The sequence below is a fragment of the Varanus komodoensis genome, unplaced genomic scaffold, assembly GCF_004798865.1.
Source record: "Varanus komodoensis strain SLA01 unplaced genomic scaffold, ASM479886v1 scaffold4, whole genome shotgun sequence".
Lineage (NCBI taxonomy): Eukaryota > Metazoa > Chordata > Lepidosauria > Squamata > Varanidae > Varanus > Varanus komodoensis.
This window is the reverse complement of record NW_025335941.1, coordinates 36,040,080-36,062,353: the sequence shown is the minus strand read 5'-3', so window position 1 is coordinate 36,062,353 and position 22,274 is coordinate 36,040,080. Positions and strand designations below refer to the sequence as shown.

The following is a 22,274-nucleotide window of genomic DNA, read 5'->3' as shown; positions in this document are numbered from 1 at the left end:
CATAATTATTGCAGCCACCAGCTATTTCTGAAATACTCAGCAAACCAGTGTTTTAAACTTGCCTGACTCATTTTATTGCTACCCCACCAGATTTTTCTTAGCTTATGCTCAACAGGCAAACACAGAAGCATGTCAGTTTTCAAGATGTGGAACAGATCTAATTTCCTTGCCACTTAACAGATTACGTATTTTCCTGTTTATTTTTAATTTATACTATTTATATATCACAAGCAAAATATTCCTAAGCTGTTTCCATATAAATATCAAAATAATACTTAAAATCACATTTTAATTTTCATAATTTAAAAAACCAATTATAATATTTTTAAATGCAATGCAGCACAATTACAGTAATAATATAGAGCAGTACAGGAGCAGTAAAATGGAACAGAGTGGTTAATGCAGTTGCAGGCCAGGGAACACCCTGGATGAACTGATGCATTTTTGGGAAGCATTTGAAAAGTAACACCACTTCTGACTCTTAAATTGCACGGGGAAGTTTCTCACGTGGTGGGTGCCACTACTGAGAAGGCCTGCGTTGAGGAATTACATGGTGACATTCTGACAACTTTGAAATGCCCGGCAAAACTTCCTCCCATGTTCTTAATGGTCAGTTAGGTGGGTGTATATAGAAAGGAAGATGCTCTGCCTGGTCCTAAGTTGAGGCTTGTATTACAGAAGTATGAGCATGGGTCGATCGCTAACAGGCAGCCCAGGCTGTTCTTTTAGCACAGGTCTTACGTAAACATAATACAATGTCCCAGGAAGACTACTAGCTCCTCCGCCCTGCACCAGCTATGGCTTCTAAATCAGGCTCAAGGACAACCCCACATAGCTGTGTTTCTTTCGGAGCCGGAAACCTGATGCGGGTCTCGACTACCTCTGCGCCTGCGCAGTGCCAGTTTCCTCTGACGAAGCTCTTCGGCGCCATGATCCTGGCCGTCAGGTCGTGGGTGGAGTGCGCGTGCGTGGCGGCCCGGCAGCTGAAGGGGCAGTAACCGACTTGGTGGTCTCCCTTTGCCACGTACGGCGGCGAGGACGGTAGTATCCCCGGTAAGTGGCGGAACAGAGTTCGAGCTTTGGGCTGGCTGGCTGGTGGAGGAGGCCCGCATGCCTCGGCCTTTGTACGGCGGAGGAGCTGGAGTCAGTGCTGAGGGGAGCCTCTGCCTGTGTTTGAATGGGAGCGGCCGGGCCAGAGGGTCTGCGGGGAGGAAGCAGGCGGCTGGCCGAGGCCACCGCGCCTCCCTTTTCTGTGACAAGGTTTCCCTCTGGGTTGCTGCCACGTCTTACACCCCGTTTCTCCCTCGCTCTAGGAACTCCTCTTCTAGAGGGGCGGAGAAGCCACACTGGCCCTTTGCAGCAAAAACAAGGCAACAGACTTGTCGTCCTTTAAAAGGCTGCATGTAGAAAAGTGTCTCACTTTTTGTAATAACCCTCGGCGGACCAAAAACCACTTGGCAAAAAGCACCTCCTTTTTTTTGGCTAAACTCCCATCTTCTCCTTTCCTCATCCTGGCCTGGACACCCGAAAATGGGCCGGTGATGATTAATTCCTGCCTCTGTAGGTGTCAGTCGTTAGGGAAGGGCTGTGAAATAAGCAACTCTCCTCTCAGTGCTTCATCTTTTTGTACTGCTCAGAGTGTCACCGTATAGATACAACATGGTCTTTGTAGTTTCTGTGAGCCTTGGAGGAACCTAAGTAAATTGTCCAAGGTCACCAAGAAGCTAGGGGATAGTTCTGCATTCAGTCTGGCTTGCTGAGTGAGTGTATTTATTATAATACCAGTAAGAGATGTAAACACTTGCACCTTTCCCTTATGTTAACATTCTCAAGAATCCAAGCTGCCTTCAGCTGCCAAGGAATTCTTATTAGTTTAATTGTGTAGATTTAAAAAAATATTCTCTGTTACTGTCAGTGGGAGTGAGCCAGCAATTCTAACTGTTCAAAGCTTGATTACTCTTGTGGTAAAGTTGATGTGCAGTGGTGTCACATATTTAGTATTAATGATGCAAAGATGCAAATATGGTTTCGAGGTTTTTTTAAAAGATGACACCAATGAATCAAATACATTAAGAAGTGCATAACATCCAAGTAAAAAACATCCATGTATTTCTTACGTAGAGTAAAGCTTTTTAAAAGAGGGGTTTTTTGTTTTGGTTTTTGTTACTGTAAAATATCTTTCTGGACCAAATTATGTTTTTTAATTAGCCATTTCAAGAATTTATTTCTAATGAGGAAATAAATTGGCTGAAATCTGTTTTTTTTTTTTTTTTGCAGTTGTGAAAGATATAGCAGTCTTAGTTGGTGAAGTATAAGTGCAAGAGAAGTTCATTTTGTAAATATGAAATGTTTTTTAAATTGATCTTAGGGGCAGGTTAAGTCTGATTTCTGCCACCTCTGTCATACAAGCTGGGGTTGAATTCCATACTTGTTTATAGAGTCTGCCCTTGGGGTTGTTACATTGCAACTTACTTTTCACAACTTAAAGATATTTGTCAACAGAAAACAAAAAGGTTAAATTACCAGTTGGATTTAAATATATTTGCTGGAATGCTGTGGACATAGTATATCTTGACTTCATCAAAGCTTTTGACAAAGTACTCCATGATATCCTGATTAGCAAACTAGCTAAAAGTGGGCTTGATGGAACATTGAACAGGTGGCTACAGAATCAAACTTTAGAAGTGCTCATCAGTGGCACCTTCTCAAACTGGTAGAGTTAACAACCTTGTGGAGTACCGCAGGGTCAGTCTGGGCCCCAGTGTTCTTCATGTTGAATGAGAAAGTGCAGGGAACGATTATCAGATTTGTATAAGACACAAAACTGGGTGGGATGGCTAATACCCTGGAAGACAGAAAGAAGATTCAAGGTGATCTTGATAAGTTGGAAAGAACGGAATGAAATTCAATAGTGACCAATGCCAAGTTCTTCACTTAGGAAAAAGAAACCAAATGCAGCATTATAAAATGGGAAATACTTGGCTCAGCGGTACTGCAAGTGAGAACATCTTGGAATTGTCATTGATCACAAACTGAATATGAGTCAACAATGTGATATGGCTGCAAAAAGAGCAAGTAATATTTTAGGCTGCATTAATAGAAGTTTAACTTCCAAATCCTGAAAGGTACTAGTTTTCCCTGTGAGGCTCAGCATTGGTTAGGCTTCTTTGTCCAGTTCAGGGCTTCACAGTTTAAGAAAGATGTAGACAAGCTAGAGAGGCTTCAGAGGCATGCAACAAAGATGTTCCAGGGACTGGAAACAAGGGAGAGATTGAAAGAACTGGGCATGTTTAGCTTTGAGAAGAGAAGGCTGAGGGAGATATGATAGCTCTCTGCAAGTACTTGAAAGGCTGTCACAAAGAAGGACAGGATCTCTCTTTGATCATCCCAGAATGCAGGACATGGAATAACGTGCTCAAGTTACAGGAAGCCAGATTGTGGCTAGTTATCAGGAAAATATTTCTGACTGTTAAAGCAGTATGACAATGCAACCCGTTACCTAGGGAAGTTATGGGCTCTCCCACACACTAGAGGCATTCACTGAGAAGGAGGTTGGATTTGATGGCCTTCTGGCCCCTTCCATCTGTACAATTCTATGATTCTATGAAGTTCTTCTTAGTTCTTCTCTGAAGTAACCAGTGTAATGGTCTTTTCCAAGTTACATTTCAATTTATTTATTTAAAAGTTTTGTATTCCGCCCTTTACAGTGTCTTGTTGCTGTTGTTGTTAGTCGCAAAGTCGTGTCCAACCCATCGCAACCCCATGGACAACATTCCTCCAGGCCTTCCTGTCCTCCACCATCCCCCGGAGTCCACTCAAGCTCACACCAACTGCTTCAGTGACTCCATCTAGCCACCTCATTCTCTGCCGTCCCATTCTTCTTTTGCCATCTATTGTTCCCAGCATTAGGCTCTTCTCCAGTGAGTCCTTCCTTCTCATTGGGTGGCCATAGTATTTGAATTTCATCTTCAGTATCTGGCCTTCTAAAGAGCAGTCAGGGTTGATCTCCTCTAGGACTGACCAGTTTGATCGCCTTGCAGTCCAAGGGACTTGCAGGAGTCTTCTCCAGCACTACAGTTCAAAGGCCTCAGTCCTTTGGCACTCAGCCTTCCTTATGGTCCAGCTTTCACAACCATACATTGCAATTGGGAAAACCATAGCCTTGACTATACGGACTTTTGTTGGCAGGGTAATGTCTTCTTTTTAGTATGCTGTCTAGATTTGCCATAGCTTTCCTCCCCAGGAGCAAGCGTCTTTTAATTTCTTGGCTGCAGTCCCTGTCTACAGTGATCTTGGACTCCAGGAAAATAAAATCTGTCACTACCTCCATTTCTTCCCCATCTGTTTGTCTGGAAGTGAGAGGACCAGATGCCATGATATTAGTTTTCTTAATGTTGAGTTTCAAAAATTTTGCACTCTCCTCCTTCACCCACATCAACAGACTCTTTAGTTCCTCTTCACTTTCTGCCATGAGAGTGGTATCATCTGCATTTCTGAGGTTGTCGATATTTCTCCCAGCAATCTTAATTCCAGCTGGTGATTCATCTAGCCCCGCCTTTCTCATGATGTGCTCTGCATATAAGTTAAATAGGCAGGGTGACAGTATTTAGCCTTGCCGAACTCCTTTCTCAATTTTGAACCAATCAGTGGTTCCGTGTCCAGTTCTGACTGTTGCTTCTTGACCTGCATATAGGTTTCTCAAGAGACAAGATGGTCTGGTACTCCAATCTCTTTAAGAACTTGCCACAATTGGTTGTGATCCACACAATCAAAGGCTTTAACATAGTCTATGAAGCAAAAGTAGATTTTTCTGGAACTCCCTAGCTTTCTCCATGATCCAGCATATGTTCACAATTTGATTTCTAGTTCCTCTCCCTCTTTGAATCCTGCCTGTACTTCTGGTAGTTCTCAGTCCACATACTGCTGAAGCCTAGCTTGTAGGATTTTGAGCATAACTTTGCTAGCATGTGAAATGAGTGCAGTGGTGTGGTAATTTGAACATTCTTTGGCATTGGCCTTCTTTGGGATCAGAATGTAAACTGACCTTTTCCAATCCTGTGGCCACTGTTGAGTTTTCCAATTTTGCTGGCATATTGAGTGTATTTTACTGCATCGTCTTTTAAGATTTTGAATAGCTCAGCTGGAATACTGTCACCTCCACGAGCTTTGTTGTTGCTCGGACTTCCTAAGGCCCATTTGACTTCACATTCCAGAATGTCTGGCTCGAGGTCAGTGACCACCCCATCGTGGTTATCAGGGACATTAAGCTCTTTCTTGTATAGTTCTTCTGTGCAATCTTGCCACCTCTTCTTAATTTCTTCTGCCTCTGTTAGGTCCCTGCCATTTTGGTCCTTTATCATGCCCATCTTTGCATGAAACAATCTCTGGTCCTCCCTATTCTATTTTTTCCTTCTATTTCTTTGCACTGTTCATTTAAGAAGGCATTCTTATTTCTTCTAGCTATTCTCTGGAATTCTGCATTCAACTGGGTGTATCTTTCTCCCTTGCCTTTCACTTCCCTTCTTTCCTCAGCTATTTGTAAAGCTTCCTCAGACAACCATTTTGCTTTCTTGCATTTCTTTTTCTTTGGGATGGCTTTAGTTGCTACCTCTTGTACAATGATACGAACCTCCATCCACAGTTCTTCAGGCACTCTGTCTATCAGATCTAATTTCTTAAATCTATTTGTCACCTCTACTGTATATTCATCATGGATATGATTTAGGTCATACCTGCGTGGCCTAGTGCATTTCCCTACTTTCTTCAGTTTAAGCCTAAATTTTGCAACAAGAAGCTCATGATCTGAGCCACAGTCAGCTCCTGGTCTAGTTTTTACTGACTGTATAGAGCTTCTCCATCTTTGGCTGCAGAGCACATAGTCAGTCTGATTTCTGTGTTGACCGTCTGGTGATGTCCGTGTGTAGAGTTGTCTCTTGGGTTGTTGGAAAAGAGTGTTTGCTATGACCATCATATTCTCTTGACAAAATTCTACCAGCCTGTGCTCTGCTTCATTTTGTACTCCAAGGCCAAACTTGCCTGTTATTCCGGTTATCTTTTGGCTTTCTACTTTAGCATTCCAGTTCCCCATGATGATAAGGACATCATTTTTTTGGTGTTAATTCTAGAAGGTGTTGTAGGCCTTCATAGAACTGGTCAACTTCAGCCTCTTCAGCACCAGTGGTTGGGGCATAGACTTGGACTATTGTAATGTTGAATGGTTTTCCTTGGATTTGAATTGAGATCGTTCTGTCATTTTGGAGATTGTATCCCAGTACTGCTTTTCCTACTCTTTTATTGACTATGAATGCTACTCCATTTCTTCTGAGGGATTCTTGCCCGCAGTAGTATACCTGATTGTTATCTGAATTAAATTCATCCAATTCTGTCCATTTAGTTCACTGATTCCTAAGATGTCGATGTTCAGTCTTGTCATCTCTTGTTTGACCACATCCAGCTTGCCTTGATTCATGGATCTTACATTCCAGGTTCCTATGGAGTATAGATCTTTGCAGAATCGGACTTTCCTTTCACCACCAGGTACACCTGCAACTGAGTGTCCTTTCAGCTTTGACCCAGTCGCTACATTCTTTCTGGAACTACTAGTACTAGCCCTCTGCTCTTCCCCAGTAGCATATTGGACACCTTCCGACCTGAGGGGCTCATCTTCTGACATCATGTCTTCTTGCCTTCTGGTACTGTCCATGGGGTTTTCATGGCAAATATACTGGAGTGGGTTGCCATTTTCTTCTCCAGTGGATCACGTTTTGTCAGAGCTCTCTGCTATGACCTGTCCGTCTTGGGTGGCCCTGCATGGCATAACTCATAGCTTCATTGAGCTACACAAGCCCCTTCACCACGTCAAGGCAGTGATTCATGAAGGAGTACAGTGTCTTAGGGCTATGATAACATAAGACACAGCATCACAATAATTTATACAATCAACATTAAAAGCAATACTAACTTTTAACATGTTGGGAAAATAAAAAGGTTTGGCCTGGGGCTTAAATGAAAAAGCATCAGTGCCAGGCGCACCTCTCTGGGGAGCCCACTCCATACCCCATTCCAATTTTACTGCCTCATTAAGTTAGTGCTTTTTTTAATGGACAATATAGGCTTTCCTTCTGATTCAAGGAAAGATATGCATGGGCAGGAGAAAACCACAGGTGTAAGTACAGTTTGCTTGGCTGTGTTTTTATGTTGAAAAAACATGAAGTATAAATATGAGAAATGTAATTTCTATTGGATGGGGGTTGTAGAGTACAGCAAAATGCAGTAATCTCCTCAGAAAACATGTTATCCAAAACTTCAGCAATTTAAGTGTATATGTTTGACGTATGAATTATATTCTAGAAATCACTTGTTTTAATGGACTCTCTGGGCTGGTTGTATATGCTGAGCTTATTTCTGAACTGAAGAAATCCCTTAGATCTTAGTATCATCCACAGTATGCATAATTCATAATAACAGATTGCTTTTCAGTACTCCATAAGGTAAGTTGCCTTTTGTTTAAATTGGTATATGTGCTTGTAATGAAGGCCTCTAACTTCTGGCAGTGACTAAGCTATCTTGGTGTTCTGATGCAGATTCTACATGTGGCTGCCTATTATATTTCACTAATCAGCACTGTATGGCGAGACATCTGATCTCCAGCTGAAAGTAGAAGGATAAATCTGCCCAGCTATTCAATAAACTTTGTGAGAGAGGTAAATTTCAAAGCAGATACCTCATTGGAAATGAATATTATGATAAAGGAAGTAAAAAGTGTCCTAAAGTTAAAAGTGATGATGTTTTGTTTAAAATTATTTTTATTACTATATTCTGTTCTTCATGTTACAGATGGAATTTTGAAATATGTTCAGCTATGATAATTCAGATAAGCACATGTAATTTAATCTGTTAAAACAGCTGAAACCATATGTTAAACTATATAATAATTATTATTATTACATCGCATTTACTACATTTATAACCTGCCTTTTTTTCTCTTTTCTGAGGAACCCAAGGCAGTTTACATAGCTGCATTTTATGCTCACAACAGCAACCTGGTGAGGTAGGTTGGGCTGAAAGACTGCAACTGGCTCAAAGTCACCCATTGACCTTCATGGCTGTGTGGGGACTAGAACCCAGATCTCCAGTCCAACATTCTAACTACCAGACTGGCTATATCTGTTGTAAGCTGGAATTGTCTCTGAGTCACTTTGAATGAGCATAAAGTTAGAAAGGGCAAGACAGACGAGAATAGGCTGTATTAGCACATCTTTATATTAGCATTTGAACATCCATTGTAAATTATTTAAACGTTTCAAGATGCATCTTAGTGTAATCTCCTTATTGGGCAAATCAAAATGTCACAAAAATATGCAATTTTTTGAGATTGCTTCATCCGGTAATATACTTTTTCCTGTTACATCTTGCTTGATGAAGAGAGATACAGAGATCTTGAAAGCTTGCACTTTGTTGTTACCTTCTGGTTAGTCCCTTAAAATATATGGTAATGAACTTGACCAACATATCTCACTTTTTATCTAAGAATGATATAATTGATTCTACTAACAGATGTTAGCATTCTGTCTTGGACATTTTAGGCATAACAGTTCTGCAAACTGGCAATGTCTATCATTTCACAACCCTGCTCCCAATGTCCAAAATGGTGAAATTGTTAAGTTTTAAAAACTGTTTTTCATAATAGACGTAGGGCATTTGTGGTTATTTTCTCTCTGTCATATCCTTATGCTCAAGATATTTTTTCCAGGTTTTTTTGTGTGCTTCCCTTCTTTTAGATCTAATAAGAGTCTTGTGTTTTAGATACAATAAATAAATATAACTATTTGTTTCATGGTCGATATTGATATCCTTTTTTTTCATTCCCAGTAGCTCTGTAAAAAGGCCAGAGGTAACCATGAATGGTCAACTGGACTTGAGTGGAAAGCTTATAATTAAAGCTCAGATGGGTGATGATATTAGGAGAATTCCGATTCACAATGAGGATATCACCTATGATGAGTTAGTGCTGATGATGCAGAGAGTTTTCAGGGGAAAGCTTCTCAGTAATGATGAAGTCACAATAAAATACAAAGATGAAGGTAGGATTTTTTCCCAGACTTTTAATATTATTTAATGATGCAGAAATGTTCTTATGTTTCTTTAGTTCTTTTGGTTATGGGAACATTTTTCTTCTTTTTCTGGCCTATGCAGAATTTAAGGTTGGGAACTAGTTCAGAACAGCTACCTTGAATGACCTAAGTAACTGGTAACCTTTAGAGAGACAGGTAGACATTAAGGTTGTCTTTCTCAGCACTGGAGAGGAGTAAAGTTTTGCTGCACTTGACTTACAAACCATAGGAGTAGCATTCAGTGGGAGGTAGGTAGATACAAGGAACACCTCAGGCAGGATGGAGTCTAGTATTAACAGGAGGAAGTAGGGAGCTGCAGTTGTCATAATTGGAACCTGGAAGTAGCCCTGAGATCACTTACAGGTTTCTGTATTGGAGGCTCCCTTTGTAGAGTTGGGATAGGGGATAGTGAAGGTGTACCATCCCAGACACCTGGCTTGTACCTCCTAAGCTGTGCCAGTCTCTTAATAAGTACCTGTTCTGGCCTGCATATATAGTTTTCATAGTATGAAACAAGTCTTTGCTGTAATAGCACTGAACTCTTATACCTGAATTCTCTAATATCTAAAACTAAACTAAAAACTAAACAAAGTGTTTATAGCTTCTATATATTTGTTAGCTTCTATATATGCATTGAAACACTGAATAGATTGTATTGATATCTTTAATATGCAACTATAAAGATAAGATGAATGTTGAATAAGCTTGGTCATTTTTTGTAGGTCATTGCCTGGTAGAACTACTACAGTGTATTTTCATAGCACTGTGTAATGAAAACTTGTAATGCTTACAATGCAAGCCTAATGGTATGTGTTCTTGAGGTACTGACTGACATTTCAGTAACTCCTTCCACTTCTAGTGCTACTTGCAGTCTAAAATACACAGACACTTTTTACCATCATTCACTGGTGAAACCTTACTGTAATGGCTTCAGTAACTCAACATTGGAATCTTCTCTTCTGCTCAAAACTTAATTCAGGATTGTAGTTGTACTGAAATTTGTTCAGGTGTGATCTGCCCTTCTTCCTAGGCAATTCTGATGTTACCTGAAATAAGAGGTAGAACAAGTCTGCCCTGTTTCTGCAGTCTAACCCAGGGCACTGTGTACAGTTGCATTTGCTGCAATATAAAGTGAAAGAGCAAAACAGCATGTTGCCATCCATTTCCCTAAGTAGATTCTGTATGAGCAGGACCCAAGTATGTCTACTATTTTTATTCTTGAAGATGATAGACATCTTAAGGTTGAGAAGACCTTTTGGCTCCTACCTTGATTCTTCATGAAATTGACTTGCTTGTAATTACTCTTCTAGGAAAAACCTACGTGTTTTTCTGCTTGGAATTTTCTGGAAAAAGTAGATGTGTTTTATGCAGGTATTGTGGGAAGGTGATTATAGATTTTCCTGGGAACTCAAAATGATAGTAGATAGTTGCACATCAGTATATGGGGGCAATTGGTGGAACAAGGCACCCAGCATTGCTAAGTAGATTCTGAAAATGCTTTAGATCTCAGATTCCAGTCAACGTGTTGTTTACATTTTGTTTATAACTCCTATACAATGATGTAATACAGATGAATGTATCTGATACTGTTAGGACAGGAAAGGCTAAATAATGCCAGATATTGTCCGTTGAATGTGCAATCAAAACTTAGAAGAATCACAAATAAGTTTCTTGGTGCCTGTATATTAGTAATTTATTACTTGAAATGGTAATTTAACTTAATGTTAAACAAACAGCAGCAGATTTTTGGTTTGCAGATATTAATTTTAAATTCAGGGCAGATGGAAGGTGATTGTGTTTACACCATTATTGTTTTCAGTGCATAAATTAAAAATTATATCTTTAGGAACATAGCATAGACTCGGTGTGCTTATTCTGTTTTGTCCACTTTAAACTAATTTAAAAAGATCTGCTGTATAATTTAAGGGAGTTTATGGTTCCTTCCATGTGCTTAGATATGATTCCTAATTCTCCTTAACAGATGGGGATCTTATAACAATCTTTGATAGCTCGGACCTTTCCTTTGCAATTCAGTGCAGCAGGATACTGAAACTGACACTGTTTGGTGAGTAGAAATGCTTTTCGAAGCAATGGCAGTTGATGTATTTAAGGGATTTCCCCCCTCATTCTTGGCTGTTCCCTTTGTAATAAACTTTACTTAATTTCTTCCTCTGGCAATTCAGAGAAGTATGAGTCTCACCACTTATACCTGCTGCTCTAGAGAAGTGCATTCAATTTTAATGGACCAAATTGTGATCAGTGTGTAGAATTGGTTAGAATAAGGCCATGAGAGCAACAAAACATTTTCAGTTAAACTCTTACAGTAAAGCAGTGTCTTATGGTATCAACATTTGTGCCTTGAAAACTCACTGTAGTAATATCTTTATTCAGTTAATGGGCAGCCAAGGCCTTTAGAATCCAATCAGGTAAAATACCTCCGGCGAGAACTGATAGAACTTCGCAACAAAGTGAATCGTTTGCTGGATTGCTTAGAGCCACCTGCTGAACCAGGCCTTTCAACCAGTCTCCCTGAAAATGGTAAGTTGGAAAACTGGTACTGTCAAGTATTACTTGAACTTTTTTGACATTGTCCATGAGTGTGTGCATGTGTGCCACAAATGGACATGTAGCAAGAAAGCTGCAATTTCTTTTGAACTGGTATTTTGCTTGCCACATGAGTTCATGAGGACATTTCTTTTAAAAAAGTGTTTAAATTCTGTTGCTATTTCTGTAGCTTTTGATACAGGTTTGGTTAAAAATCAAGCTGAATAGAAAACAAATGCATTGTAGTAAAAGCAGGGAATAGATAATTTTAAGAAATATAATTTTAATAAAGTTGTGGTGCTTGTCATGTAACATTTAAGTGCCCTTAAAATTGACAATTTAAATGTCTTTGAAATGTTGGCTGCTGTAATACACTAAGATCGAATAGTTTTAAGTAACCTAACCAACCTCCCCATACATGCCACATCATATGCTCCTTGGGAGAGGTCAGGAATAGTGGTTGGGCTTGTCTGTTTCATCTTCTGTGGAGCAAGGGTAGGACTGAATTAGGTGATGTCGGTGTTCTCAACCTAGGTTTCTGAGCTGTCAAGTGTGGTAGGATGTGTTTAATCAGGATGGAAAACCTTTGGTTTGTGGATTCAGTTTGGCTCATCAGGCTTTCCCTAAAAGACCTCACCCCTTATGGGAGATTTTCCTATCCTCCAGACTCTTTCTATCCGTTTGTGAAATACTGGAACTATGGAGTGCTGTTGAGCAATTTTATGATAGCTAGCTTTTTTTTCAAATAGGGTTTTTGACAGAAACATACAGATATGTGTGCATTTTTGTCTTTTAGAAACCTTTAGCACTATCAAAAATCCCATTTGAAAGAAGAAGCCTGAGTTTTGACAGTTATCAGAACTCCATGCTTCTGTAGAAGGGGTGGCTGTGGAGTCCTCTGGTTACCCATGGGATGCCTGAAGAGTAAAGACTGGGAGGAATCCATAATGAAGGTTTTGTTTGTCTGTGCAGTGTGTGTTGTTTCACAAACTGCCTATTCTGCATATTTGCAGGTTTTGTTGTGGTGTCATGTGAACTTGCCCAGCTTGTTATCAGTAGCTGCTAAAACTCTCTGGAAGTTATCTTGCAAAAGCATATTGAAGTGCTATTAAGTAAATACTTAAATAATGTTACTTTGTACTCAGATGGCTTCTTTCAGTGTATCTGAATGGAGGTTCTGTTAGCATTGTCAGCTAAGGATAAAGTAACTGCATGCATGCACATTGGCCAAGTTAGACTTCAGTTAGATTTTCTTGTTTTTGTTTTTAATTTGAACATTACTTAGGTTTAGAAAATTGGTTCTATAGCTTGGTAATTCTCTTCCTGGAAAAATGATCTTCTGAAAATCATGAATGAAATTGCTTGCTTACATATCAATCATCTTGGTAGATGCAAATAGCATATATTTGTTATCTCTTGCCATGTAGTATGCCTGTTCATTTTAAAGAATGTTTATCCACTGCTCCGGCAAAAATGTCTCAGAGCTGCTTCCATGCAATCACTGAAAGCAAGGCAGCCCATGTTTATGGGAGGGAAGGGGACATGGCTGATGAAATGGCCCTGGTTCCTTTCTCCCTCTGTATGGCCTGCTGGAACACTTGCTGGTAGTGATAGTTGAAGGAGAGGGAGCTTTACTTATCCCAAATTAATTGGCAGTAGAAGATGGTGGAATTTCTGATGGGGACATTAAGGATGCCAAACAAGGTCTGGTCCTTAAAATGAACTTTGTCATACTAGTCAATCAAGCCCTCTAAAATTTTCCTTATATCTTTCAGATGTTGCAGAGGGTAGGGAAGACAAGCCTGCTACTACTGACTCCACTGTCAAACCTTCTACTCAAGTTATAGCAGCAAGTATGTCTGCTTTTGATCCATTAAAAAATCAAGATGAAATCAACAAAAATGTCATGTCAGCATTTGGGTTGGCAGATGATCAGGTGTCAGGTAAGAATATGTATTTATTGAAACCCTTGTTGAAATTTCAGCCTTTCAGAATTGGTCACATGTAATAAGGATCTTATAGAATGAATATGCAAATTGAGTTATTGTATATAAAAATATTTGCTAAAATTATGCCACTGTCTCTTGCCAAAAACAAAGCCTTAATTATTCCCAGGACAGAATCTTGTTAGTTTTTAAATGGCATTAAACCAGACCCAAGGATAATACACATTCTTTGATTGAAATAATGCATGTATGATGTGGCCGTACTGAATGGTACACCATCTTTGCATATTTATCAGTAGTGTAGTACTGCTTTCAACTATCTTCCTGTCAGCTGTAGGTGAGTAAGTAATATGTTACACATCCTATTGCTCATATTCTGAAGATTTCTGTTTAATATGGTACTACTAAGGTATATCAATATTTGGAGATAAGTTATTGTCTGAAGTATGTACTATATGGGCATAAAATATTGTTGCTGAATGTGTTAATGTACTATATCATTCATAACTTGTGGCTAGATATAGCCAACAGATTTGAATTCTGAGATTATCGCATTTTCAATAGTCTTATAAGATTCAGCCCTTTCAGTTGTACAAATAGAAGGGGAATGCAGTGTATCTAAAACTGTAAGAAACTATAAACCAGAAAGTAGAATTAATTTCTGAAAGTAAAGTTTTCATTTTTTAGATTCTTAACAAACTTAATATTCAGGGTTAGCAATGCCAGTCTGGGAAAGTCAATTGTGTGTGAGTGTAAGGGAGACCTATAATGTGAAATGGCAAATCCACGAAGCTTCAATATATGACTCATAAGTTCATGCTGAAGAAACATGTTTTTACCAAATAGCTAAGAGAGAGACAAAGCTGCAACTTCCTGGCAAACACTGCCTTCCTGAGGTGTTTTGTATGGCAGAATGTGTTTCTTATTTTTGTGCTAGGTAAAATCACTCTCTTTATTTTGACTAAAAAGTATATTCTCAAGAGAAAATTGAATTCTGACCATACTTTCATAGTTGCATTGGCATGGCTTGCTTGATGTAAAATTAGACATGTGCAAGGGAAATAAAGCCTATTACAGCTGTCCCCATAGATTGTACTTCTGAATGATGAAAATTGATCTTTCAGGAAGCAGTCAGATGAAGATGACCCATTTATGACAGCTGTTGCTTAGCTTGAGTTTGCTGTGTGCTCATGAATGACCTTGGGTTGTGTACGTTAGGCCTCCTGGATCTGTGAGGTTTAAATATACTGGCAGTGTTGTATTCTGTGGCTGTATATAGATAATTACTGAAAAACAACAGGAGTGACATTAAGCTTGATCTAACACCAAAAACTGAAGAAGTGTAACATAATATAATAGTGATGGCAGAGGCAGAAACACCTGCCTGCAGGAGGAAAATCCTCTTTGCTCTCCTTTCCTGCTTCCTAATCATAGTACAAAAATTGTTTTAAAATGGCAAAGAAATGCTATTGTGGATCTTGTAGCCTTGTGCTATTTTAGAAGGAAGAAGCAACATAATATTAATAGGGATTAGTGGCTACGCATATATTTTTCCCTGTGTGCTGCTGTAAAAGCTACTTTGGTGTAATTGTGGGATAATAACTAAGTTACTCAATACTACTGATTTGCTGGATTCGATCCAGACCTAGCTGCTCTTAGTGTGGACTCATTAAATGAAACTTACTCATAGGTACTTTAAGTCCTATTGATTTCAGTGGCTGTACTCCAGGACTGGGCAACATGTAGGCTTAAAACATCTGGAGAATCAGATGGTTATTCCTGATCCACTTCAGCCAATAACACAATCCAATAACATAGCAGCAATTTTGGTTGTGTTGTGATATTCTCCAGGTATTCCCTTAAAATACTACAAAACTCTTTAATATCAGTTTGACCAAAGACTATAGAAGAAATAAAATGAACCATACACCCTCCTATATCCAAGTCTCTGAAAAGTTAACATCTGGATACCGTTGACTAACTTAGAACCTAGGTATCACTTAGATGCATGACTGGAGGGAGTCTTTGCATTTGTAACTAGATGCATGCTTATTGGACACAATGTTCTTACATAGCTGAGAAGATGTACTGTAGTCTAATGAAAGTGGGGAAAGGAAGTAATTTTCAAGACACGCTGTTAAAGTATCTATTTTTGTACAGGAGCCACGTATAACTTGAAAGAAATAAAATTAGTTTTGCCCAGAGACTGGATCCTATATAAAATATGTAATCTAGAAACTGAAAAATTGGTCAAACCAAATAGCAGTTAAGATGACAGACAGAAAAAGCTGGAAAAGTTTTTGTTCAATTAATTAATTAATTAAAGCATTTATACCCTGCCCTTTACCAAGGTTTCAGGATGGCAGTACAATAGTAAGCATTTATTTGTTACTGTTTTATTTCTACGTTGTAAGCCATCCCGAGATGTCGATGCATGCGGTAATGGCATATAAAAGTATAATATAATAAACTTATATTCAGGAAAGTTTGTCGCCTTTGATAGACGTAGTCAGAATTAATTAAGAATCATAGCAATTTGTGCAGCTATGTTTGTGTTGCTGTCAGAAATTGACTCATTTTATAAGCACTTGGCTCTTCTAAATTCAAGACTGTCACTTCCTTTATGGATTCAAATCCATCCTATGAATTCTAGACTACATAGCAGATTATTATGTTCTTGTATATCCAGTATTCTTAAATACTGAAAGATGATACATAAGTAATTTCTTCTGTTGTTTGAAAAGTTTAAGTGTCTGCATCGTTTTACGCTGCTTCTCTTTCTCAGGACCCCCCAGTGCCCCTGTAGAAGAACGTTCAGGAACACCTGATAGCATTGCTTCCTCATCCTCTGCAGCTCATCCACCTGGTGTTCAATCACAGCAGCCATATGTAGGTGCTCAGCCACAAACTGGTCAAATAGAAGGTGAGTGATATCTGCACTTAATTATTCAGCTTACAATATATTCATCTTTCTTGCCCAATCTCTTGATATGGTCCTACTTAAAATTTCTGCTTCTTCAACTTTACTATTCTATTCCATTAAGATGAGCTACAGAGATCCTTCTCAGGGAAGCTCCTGCTAAAAAAGTAAAGGGGGTGGTAAACAGGAGAAGGTACTTTTCACTGGTGGCACTTCTCTGGAATATGCTCCCCAGAGAGGTAGGCCTGGTACCACCTTTAGTATTCTTTCAATGCCAGGTGACAACTTTTTATTCATATTTTAAAAACTGTTGGGAAATTTTATATTTTTATATCTTAATATTGTATTGCTGCTGCTGCATTGCATTGTATGGTTATTTTTAATATGGAGCTATTGCTGTTGGTATTTCTTAGTGTTGTTTTTAGTCTTCCATTTTATTGTTCTACATAGGGGTATACATGTTTGTAAACAGCCCAGAGAGCCTTCTGGGCTATTGGGGCTGAATATAAATGCAATAAATGAATGAATATTCCCAGCTGTCTTCTCTTGCTTTCTTAAATTACTCAGCCCATGATCTTTCCCTACTATTCCTTTCTTGAACATGTTCATGTGTCCTTTGTCTCTCCACCTGCAGATCTCTCTCAGATGCACATACTTTGTCAAAGCTATGGCCTGTTTTATTCCATAATTGTTTGCTCCCCAGTGCATCCTAGACTAAAAGTACCTGTGACTACATTTACTCATATCAGTCACTCGTCAAGCATGTCTTTCCTGTCATCTCCCCTTGCCTTTGCCTCTGTCAAAGATTGTAAGCACCTTCAGGGAAGGGACCTGTCTTCTGTGCTGATCTGTAAACAGCTATGTATGTTGATGGCACTCTATATGTAAATCATAATAGAAAAGCCTCTTTGAATTGCCTTGGCCTAATCACTAAATAAAGTGGGTATGATGCAGTCAGGTTTTGAAGGACCTTTTTGACTATAACTTTTAAAACACTAGATGGTGCTACAGTGCTGAATCACAAGCAAAATAGTTGTGTAAATCGAAAAGTGATCTGAAAACCATTTTGTAGTATTATTGCAACAGTTTAAAAGAGTTTCCATGATGCATCTTTTTAGAAATGTTATGAAACAATATATATTAGAATTAAAAATATCTGATTTCTAAAATAAACATTAAATAGATATCCTAAAAAACCTGAGGCCTGCCCTAAGTATGAACATAAAACCTGACTAGCAAAGCAGTTTATGCGTATGAGGTGTGCAACACAGCAAGAATGAGTCTCTCAAACAGCTTACAATCTGAAACTTTTTCAGTCTTTTATTATGAACAACCAGCTGTGTAAAGGAGAGTGGCCTGCAGGGTAAAATAAGAACCATGGACAACCTCCCATCTTTCTTCTGGTTCCCAGATACTAGGCTCCCATATATGGTAAATCACTTCTTCCTGCATAGGATAATATGCATACTCCCATGGGGGAGAGAAAAGACAGCTAAATTCTTATCACATCAGATTTTTTAAAATGAAAAATCTTAACTTTCTTCAGCAAACTATGCTCACTTAGATCTAATAATTCTGTTAAAAAATCTTAACTTCATGAGAATAGTTTATGAGGAAGGTAAGACTGAGCTGCTAATATTTTAATTTTAAAAACATTTTTAAATTTAAATTGGTAGGCCAAATGTATCAACAGTATCCACAACAGGCTGGATATCCTGCTCAGCAGCCTCAAGCTCAACCCCAGCAACAATATGGTATGCAGTATCCAGGTAAGAAGGTAGTAGGTACTTCAGAATTACTATATAGAAAAAAATGTGATCAATTAGCCATTTCTTCAATACATCTTTGTAGTTCAAGTTTTCATCTGTAGGCTGCAATCAGATGTAGTACCACTGCGCATATGACCTTAAGACTTTTTCCAAAATATCCAACTTATTACATCCATTTCAGAGCAGTTGAGCTGCTTTTGTGGGAACTGATCCCTGAATAATGTAGAGCTGAATGTATTGCTGTCTTCCACAAAGTTGCATTGTTCATACGAATACAGAATTCAGATGTAGCTCCCAGCTTCATGGGTCAGTCTTATTCAAAAGCTCTTCCCATGTAGTGCTTCTACATCTAAAGAGACTGACATATAAACTATAAATGTTAAAGAATCTGTAGCATTTCCATTTTCCTTGTTCTTTGTGGATAGTTTGGCAAAAGAGCATGATTATAATGGTAGCTAGAATGCATCCTTATTATGTTGGGCAGGGGGGATTGTGTTAACACAAGAAGTATCAGAAGAAAAGCCTGCTGGTGGTTTTGCTTGCTCATTTCCCCCTGGATTGGCCTCCAGAAAGCATCTGGAACTCTTCAGCTACAGTAGAACTAGTCAAATATTCTTTTAAAGTGCTCAATAAATCGAGTGAGCTCCAGAAAAGTTAGGACATTCTTCGTTTGAACAAAACTTGCACCTAAGTATTTATATTGGCCTTAAACATTGATCTATTGCAGTCATTAACATCAATGGCTGTGTAAGTTTTATATCTGCACCAGAACAACTTTTAAAGTGCAACTCCTGCAAGGCACAGTAAATACCAGTAAAGTCTTTGCTGCTGTTAGCAAACTGGTTATTACCAGCAATTGTTTCTTCAAGTGGAAGCTAGTTTTGTGCAACATGCGTATTTTCTGAATGTTGCCCTATTACATAAGCTGTACGGTTTACCTTTTGGTCTTCATATATTAAAAAGGGCTTCTTGTATGTTGATCTCGGGTATTAGGTTTTATTCCTCTCAACTGCCACTTGTCAGGTGTGTGTTGTATAGTTCAGTCTAGCCATACTAAAATTTGCAAGTCTGGTAGTGCTTCTATATTTAAAAGGGTTTTTTCCATAGTAAATTTTGAAATTGCAGGTGAGTTCAAAATTTACTCCAATGCTTTCTTTAGTCCATTCTTTCTATATTCAGGGTCATGCCTTTTTAATAATTGTTATATATCTGGTGTTTAATGCTAACAGGATTCCAGTCAATGGAGAGTTTTCATTGCGAGTAGCTTCAGGTGTGTTTCATGCTAGAGATAAATGGGAGTAACTGGTTTTTGTTCCAGGCCTTTTTGTTCTTATGTTGCCAATATGAAACTGTCTAAAAGCTGTTTTTAATATAGTGGGCTGATAGCAAAGCATAGTGTTAAAAGCACTTAAACTGTTGTTGACATCTTTGTACTTGTGAAAGGAGTATCTGGAAGTATTTTCTGTTTTCCAATCTAGATACAATTGATTAGATTAGCTCTATCAATTAATGGTTTCACACTATGAATAAAGCATAGCCTGAATATGTCTGAATTGGCACATTAAGTTGCAGAGTTACTCAGTGGTGGCATATTTCACTAAAGGAAGATTCTAAAACATAGGGATATTCATTGTTTAAATTATTTCATAAAACTTAAGAATTTTATTTGCATACAAAATGTAGTGGTTTCATATAATGAGGTTGTCTGTTCTTTCTTCCCTCAATTCGACAGAATTAATTTAGAGTTGGTTCACACATATAGACACTCAATTATTCTACAATGGACAAGTGGTTAATGTGTGAATTGACTCTCAGCTAAAATACTAAGCTTTTCAGTGACATCTAGTAACATGAAAACTTTGTGGCTCATTCAGCTATGCAAATCATCCTTTAATGCTGAAGTGAGCAAATAGTCAGCATGCCTGTGTGAGCACTGCTGTTTGAGCATATTCCTCCTTTTCTGCCCTAGGTTTTGTTTAGTGCTCAGACTTTTTAAAACTGTTCATTTTTCCCCCCAGTTGTGCATAATGTATACTTCAACCTTTGCCTGAAATGTCTGTCTTTTTAAGAATATAGTGATGGGTATGTAGGTATTAAACAACCTGTTATGCTACTTTTACTTAAATACGTTGCTGTTTATTTGGCTCTCTCAGCAGGCTACAGCCAACAGACTGCTCCTCAACAGGCACAGCAGTTCCAAGGATACAGTCAGCAGGCATCACAGCCTCCAGCTCCTGGCTTTCCTGGCCAGGCTCAGCAGCTGCCAGCTCAGCCTCCCCAGCAGTACCAGGCAGGCACCTATCCACAAAACTACACAACACAAGCATCCCAGTCTGCTAGTTATAATGTGCCCCCAGCTTCACAACCTGGAATGGCTCCAAGTCAGCCAGGGGCTTATCAGCCAAGACCAGGCTTCACCCCACCACCTGGAACTACTATGACACCTCCTCCAAGTGGCCCTAATCCTTATGCACGCAACCGTCCTCCTTTTGGCCAGGGGTATACCCAGCCAGGTCCTGGCTATCGATAAGGATGTTCTGCTGCTGAAAGGCCCCAGGTAAATCCAAGCAGCTGCTGATGCTTTTCCATCCATATAGACTCCAAGGTTCTTTAACTGATTACAAAAACTAATGAAAGACAGAATATTGTGTGGTATCACTGTTGCTGTTTAATTTGCTGGGATATATGACCAAATGAATCTTGTTTCCTGCTTTAAATTGCATTGGCTCTCTAGTTTAATATTGATTTTTGGAAACACTACCTAAATGTTTGTAAAGTAATGACATTCTAGCTTGCCATATTAAACTGCTAGGTGAAAATCTAGCTCACTTATCTGGCTTGTTTTTACTAATACGATGATGTACTAAATTAGACCCACTTGTTAAAAGAAAAATATGATGTATAAATTGTAACATGCTCTCTGATTGAATAAACAGTCAAACTCAATTGCTGAATGGTGATTACTGCTTAAATTATTTTGTGTCTTGCTATAGCATGCTAATCCCCTTCCTCCCTGCTACACACACTCAATCACTAGTTGGGACTAGTCCAACAGTATTTTTTTCTGTACAAACAGTCTTTACTGTCCTCAGCTATGCATTTACTTTGGCCTAGTATGTCAGCTGAAAGACTTGAAGCAGTTGTTGTGGTAGCTGAAATTGGACTATTATTAACATTGCTGTTGTGCATTACAGAGACCCTTCCAGTGAAGCTGTTATGTATACAGGAACCATCTGTGAACAGTGATGTCCTGGTGTTTGAAACAGATCTCTGCTATGCATCACTTCATTTTTAATTAGCAGTAGGCAAACCAGTCAGTCCTAGAGGAGATCAACCCTGACTGCTCTTTAGAAGGCCAGATACTGAAGATGAAACTCAAATACTTTGGCTACCTAATGAGAAGGAAGGGCTCCCTGGAGAAAGGGCCTAATGCTGGGAACAATGGATGGCAAAAGAAGGGGACGGCAGAGGAATGGCTAGATGGAGTCACTGGGGCAGTGGGTGGACTCCGAGGGATGTTGGAGGACAGGAGAGCCTGGAGGAATGTTGTCCATGGGGTTGTGATGGGTCAGGCACGACTTTGCGACTAAACAACAACACCCATACAGTTGTGTATGTACCTGTTTTACCGTAATGAACTCAAGGGCAATCTTAAATTCTGAAGAATATACACATTTTACTAAAAGTAAAATACTGGATTCAAGCAATCATTCCCAATGCAGGTACAGAGCTCGCATACAGAGGAATTTCCACGGAGCATAACAGACCTGTTTTCTCCTTTCTGTTTGCAAGTGTTTGGAGAGGCTTGGTGTCTAAATGCAAAGCTTAGTGCATAAGATCCCAGGTTCAGCCCCAGCAGCTCCAGCTAGGACTGGAGAACAGCTGCCAATCTATGAAAATGAGCTAAAGATGCAGCAGTGGTTTGATTCTGCATAAGGCAGATTTCTATGTTTCCAGGTGTCCACAGACCTTCCAACCTGTA

General features: G+C 39.0%; 1 protein-coding gene across 4 annotated transcripts; it reads left to right on the top strand.

Annotated features, from left to right (window-relative positions):
* Positions 1–910: 910 nt before the first annotated feature.
* Positions 911–21,238, top strand: TFG (trafficking from ER to golgi regulator). Of its 4 annotated transcripts, none has more exons than XM_044442236.1 (9): positions 911–1,053; positions 7,584–7,703; positions 8,875–9,083; positions 11,095–11,178; positions 11,505–11,651; positions 13,433–13,600; positions 16,389–16,526; positions 18,200–18,292; positions 20,446–21,238. In XM_044442236.1, exons 3-9 carry the CDS (start codon positions 8,900–8,902, stop codon positions 20,820–20,822), a joined length of 1,191 nt encoding a protein of 396 aa, XP_044298171.1. In that variant the 5' UTR covers positions 911–1,053; positions 7,584–7,703; positions 8,875–8,899; the 3' UTR covers positions 20,823–21,238. The 4 variants fall into 4 exon arrangements, with proteins under 4 accessions (XP_044298171.1, XP_044298172.1, XP_044298170.1 ...); XM_044442237.1 differs by having other exon boundaries at positions 8,872–9,083; positions 20,449–21,238; XM_044442235.1 differs by having other exon boundaries at positions 8,872–9,083.
* The last annotated feature ends 1,036 nt before the right edge of the window (positions 21,239–22,274 follow it).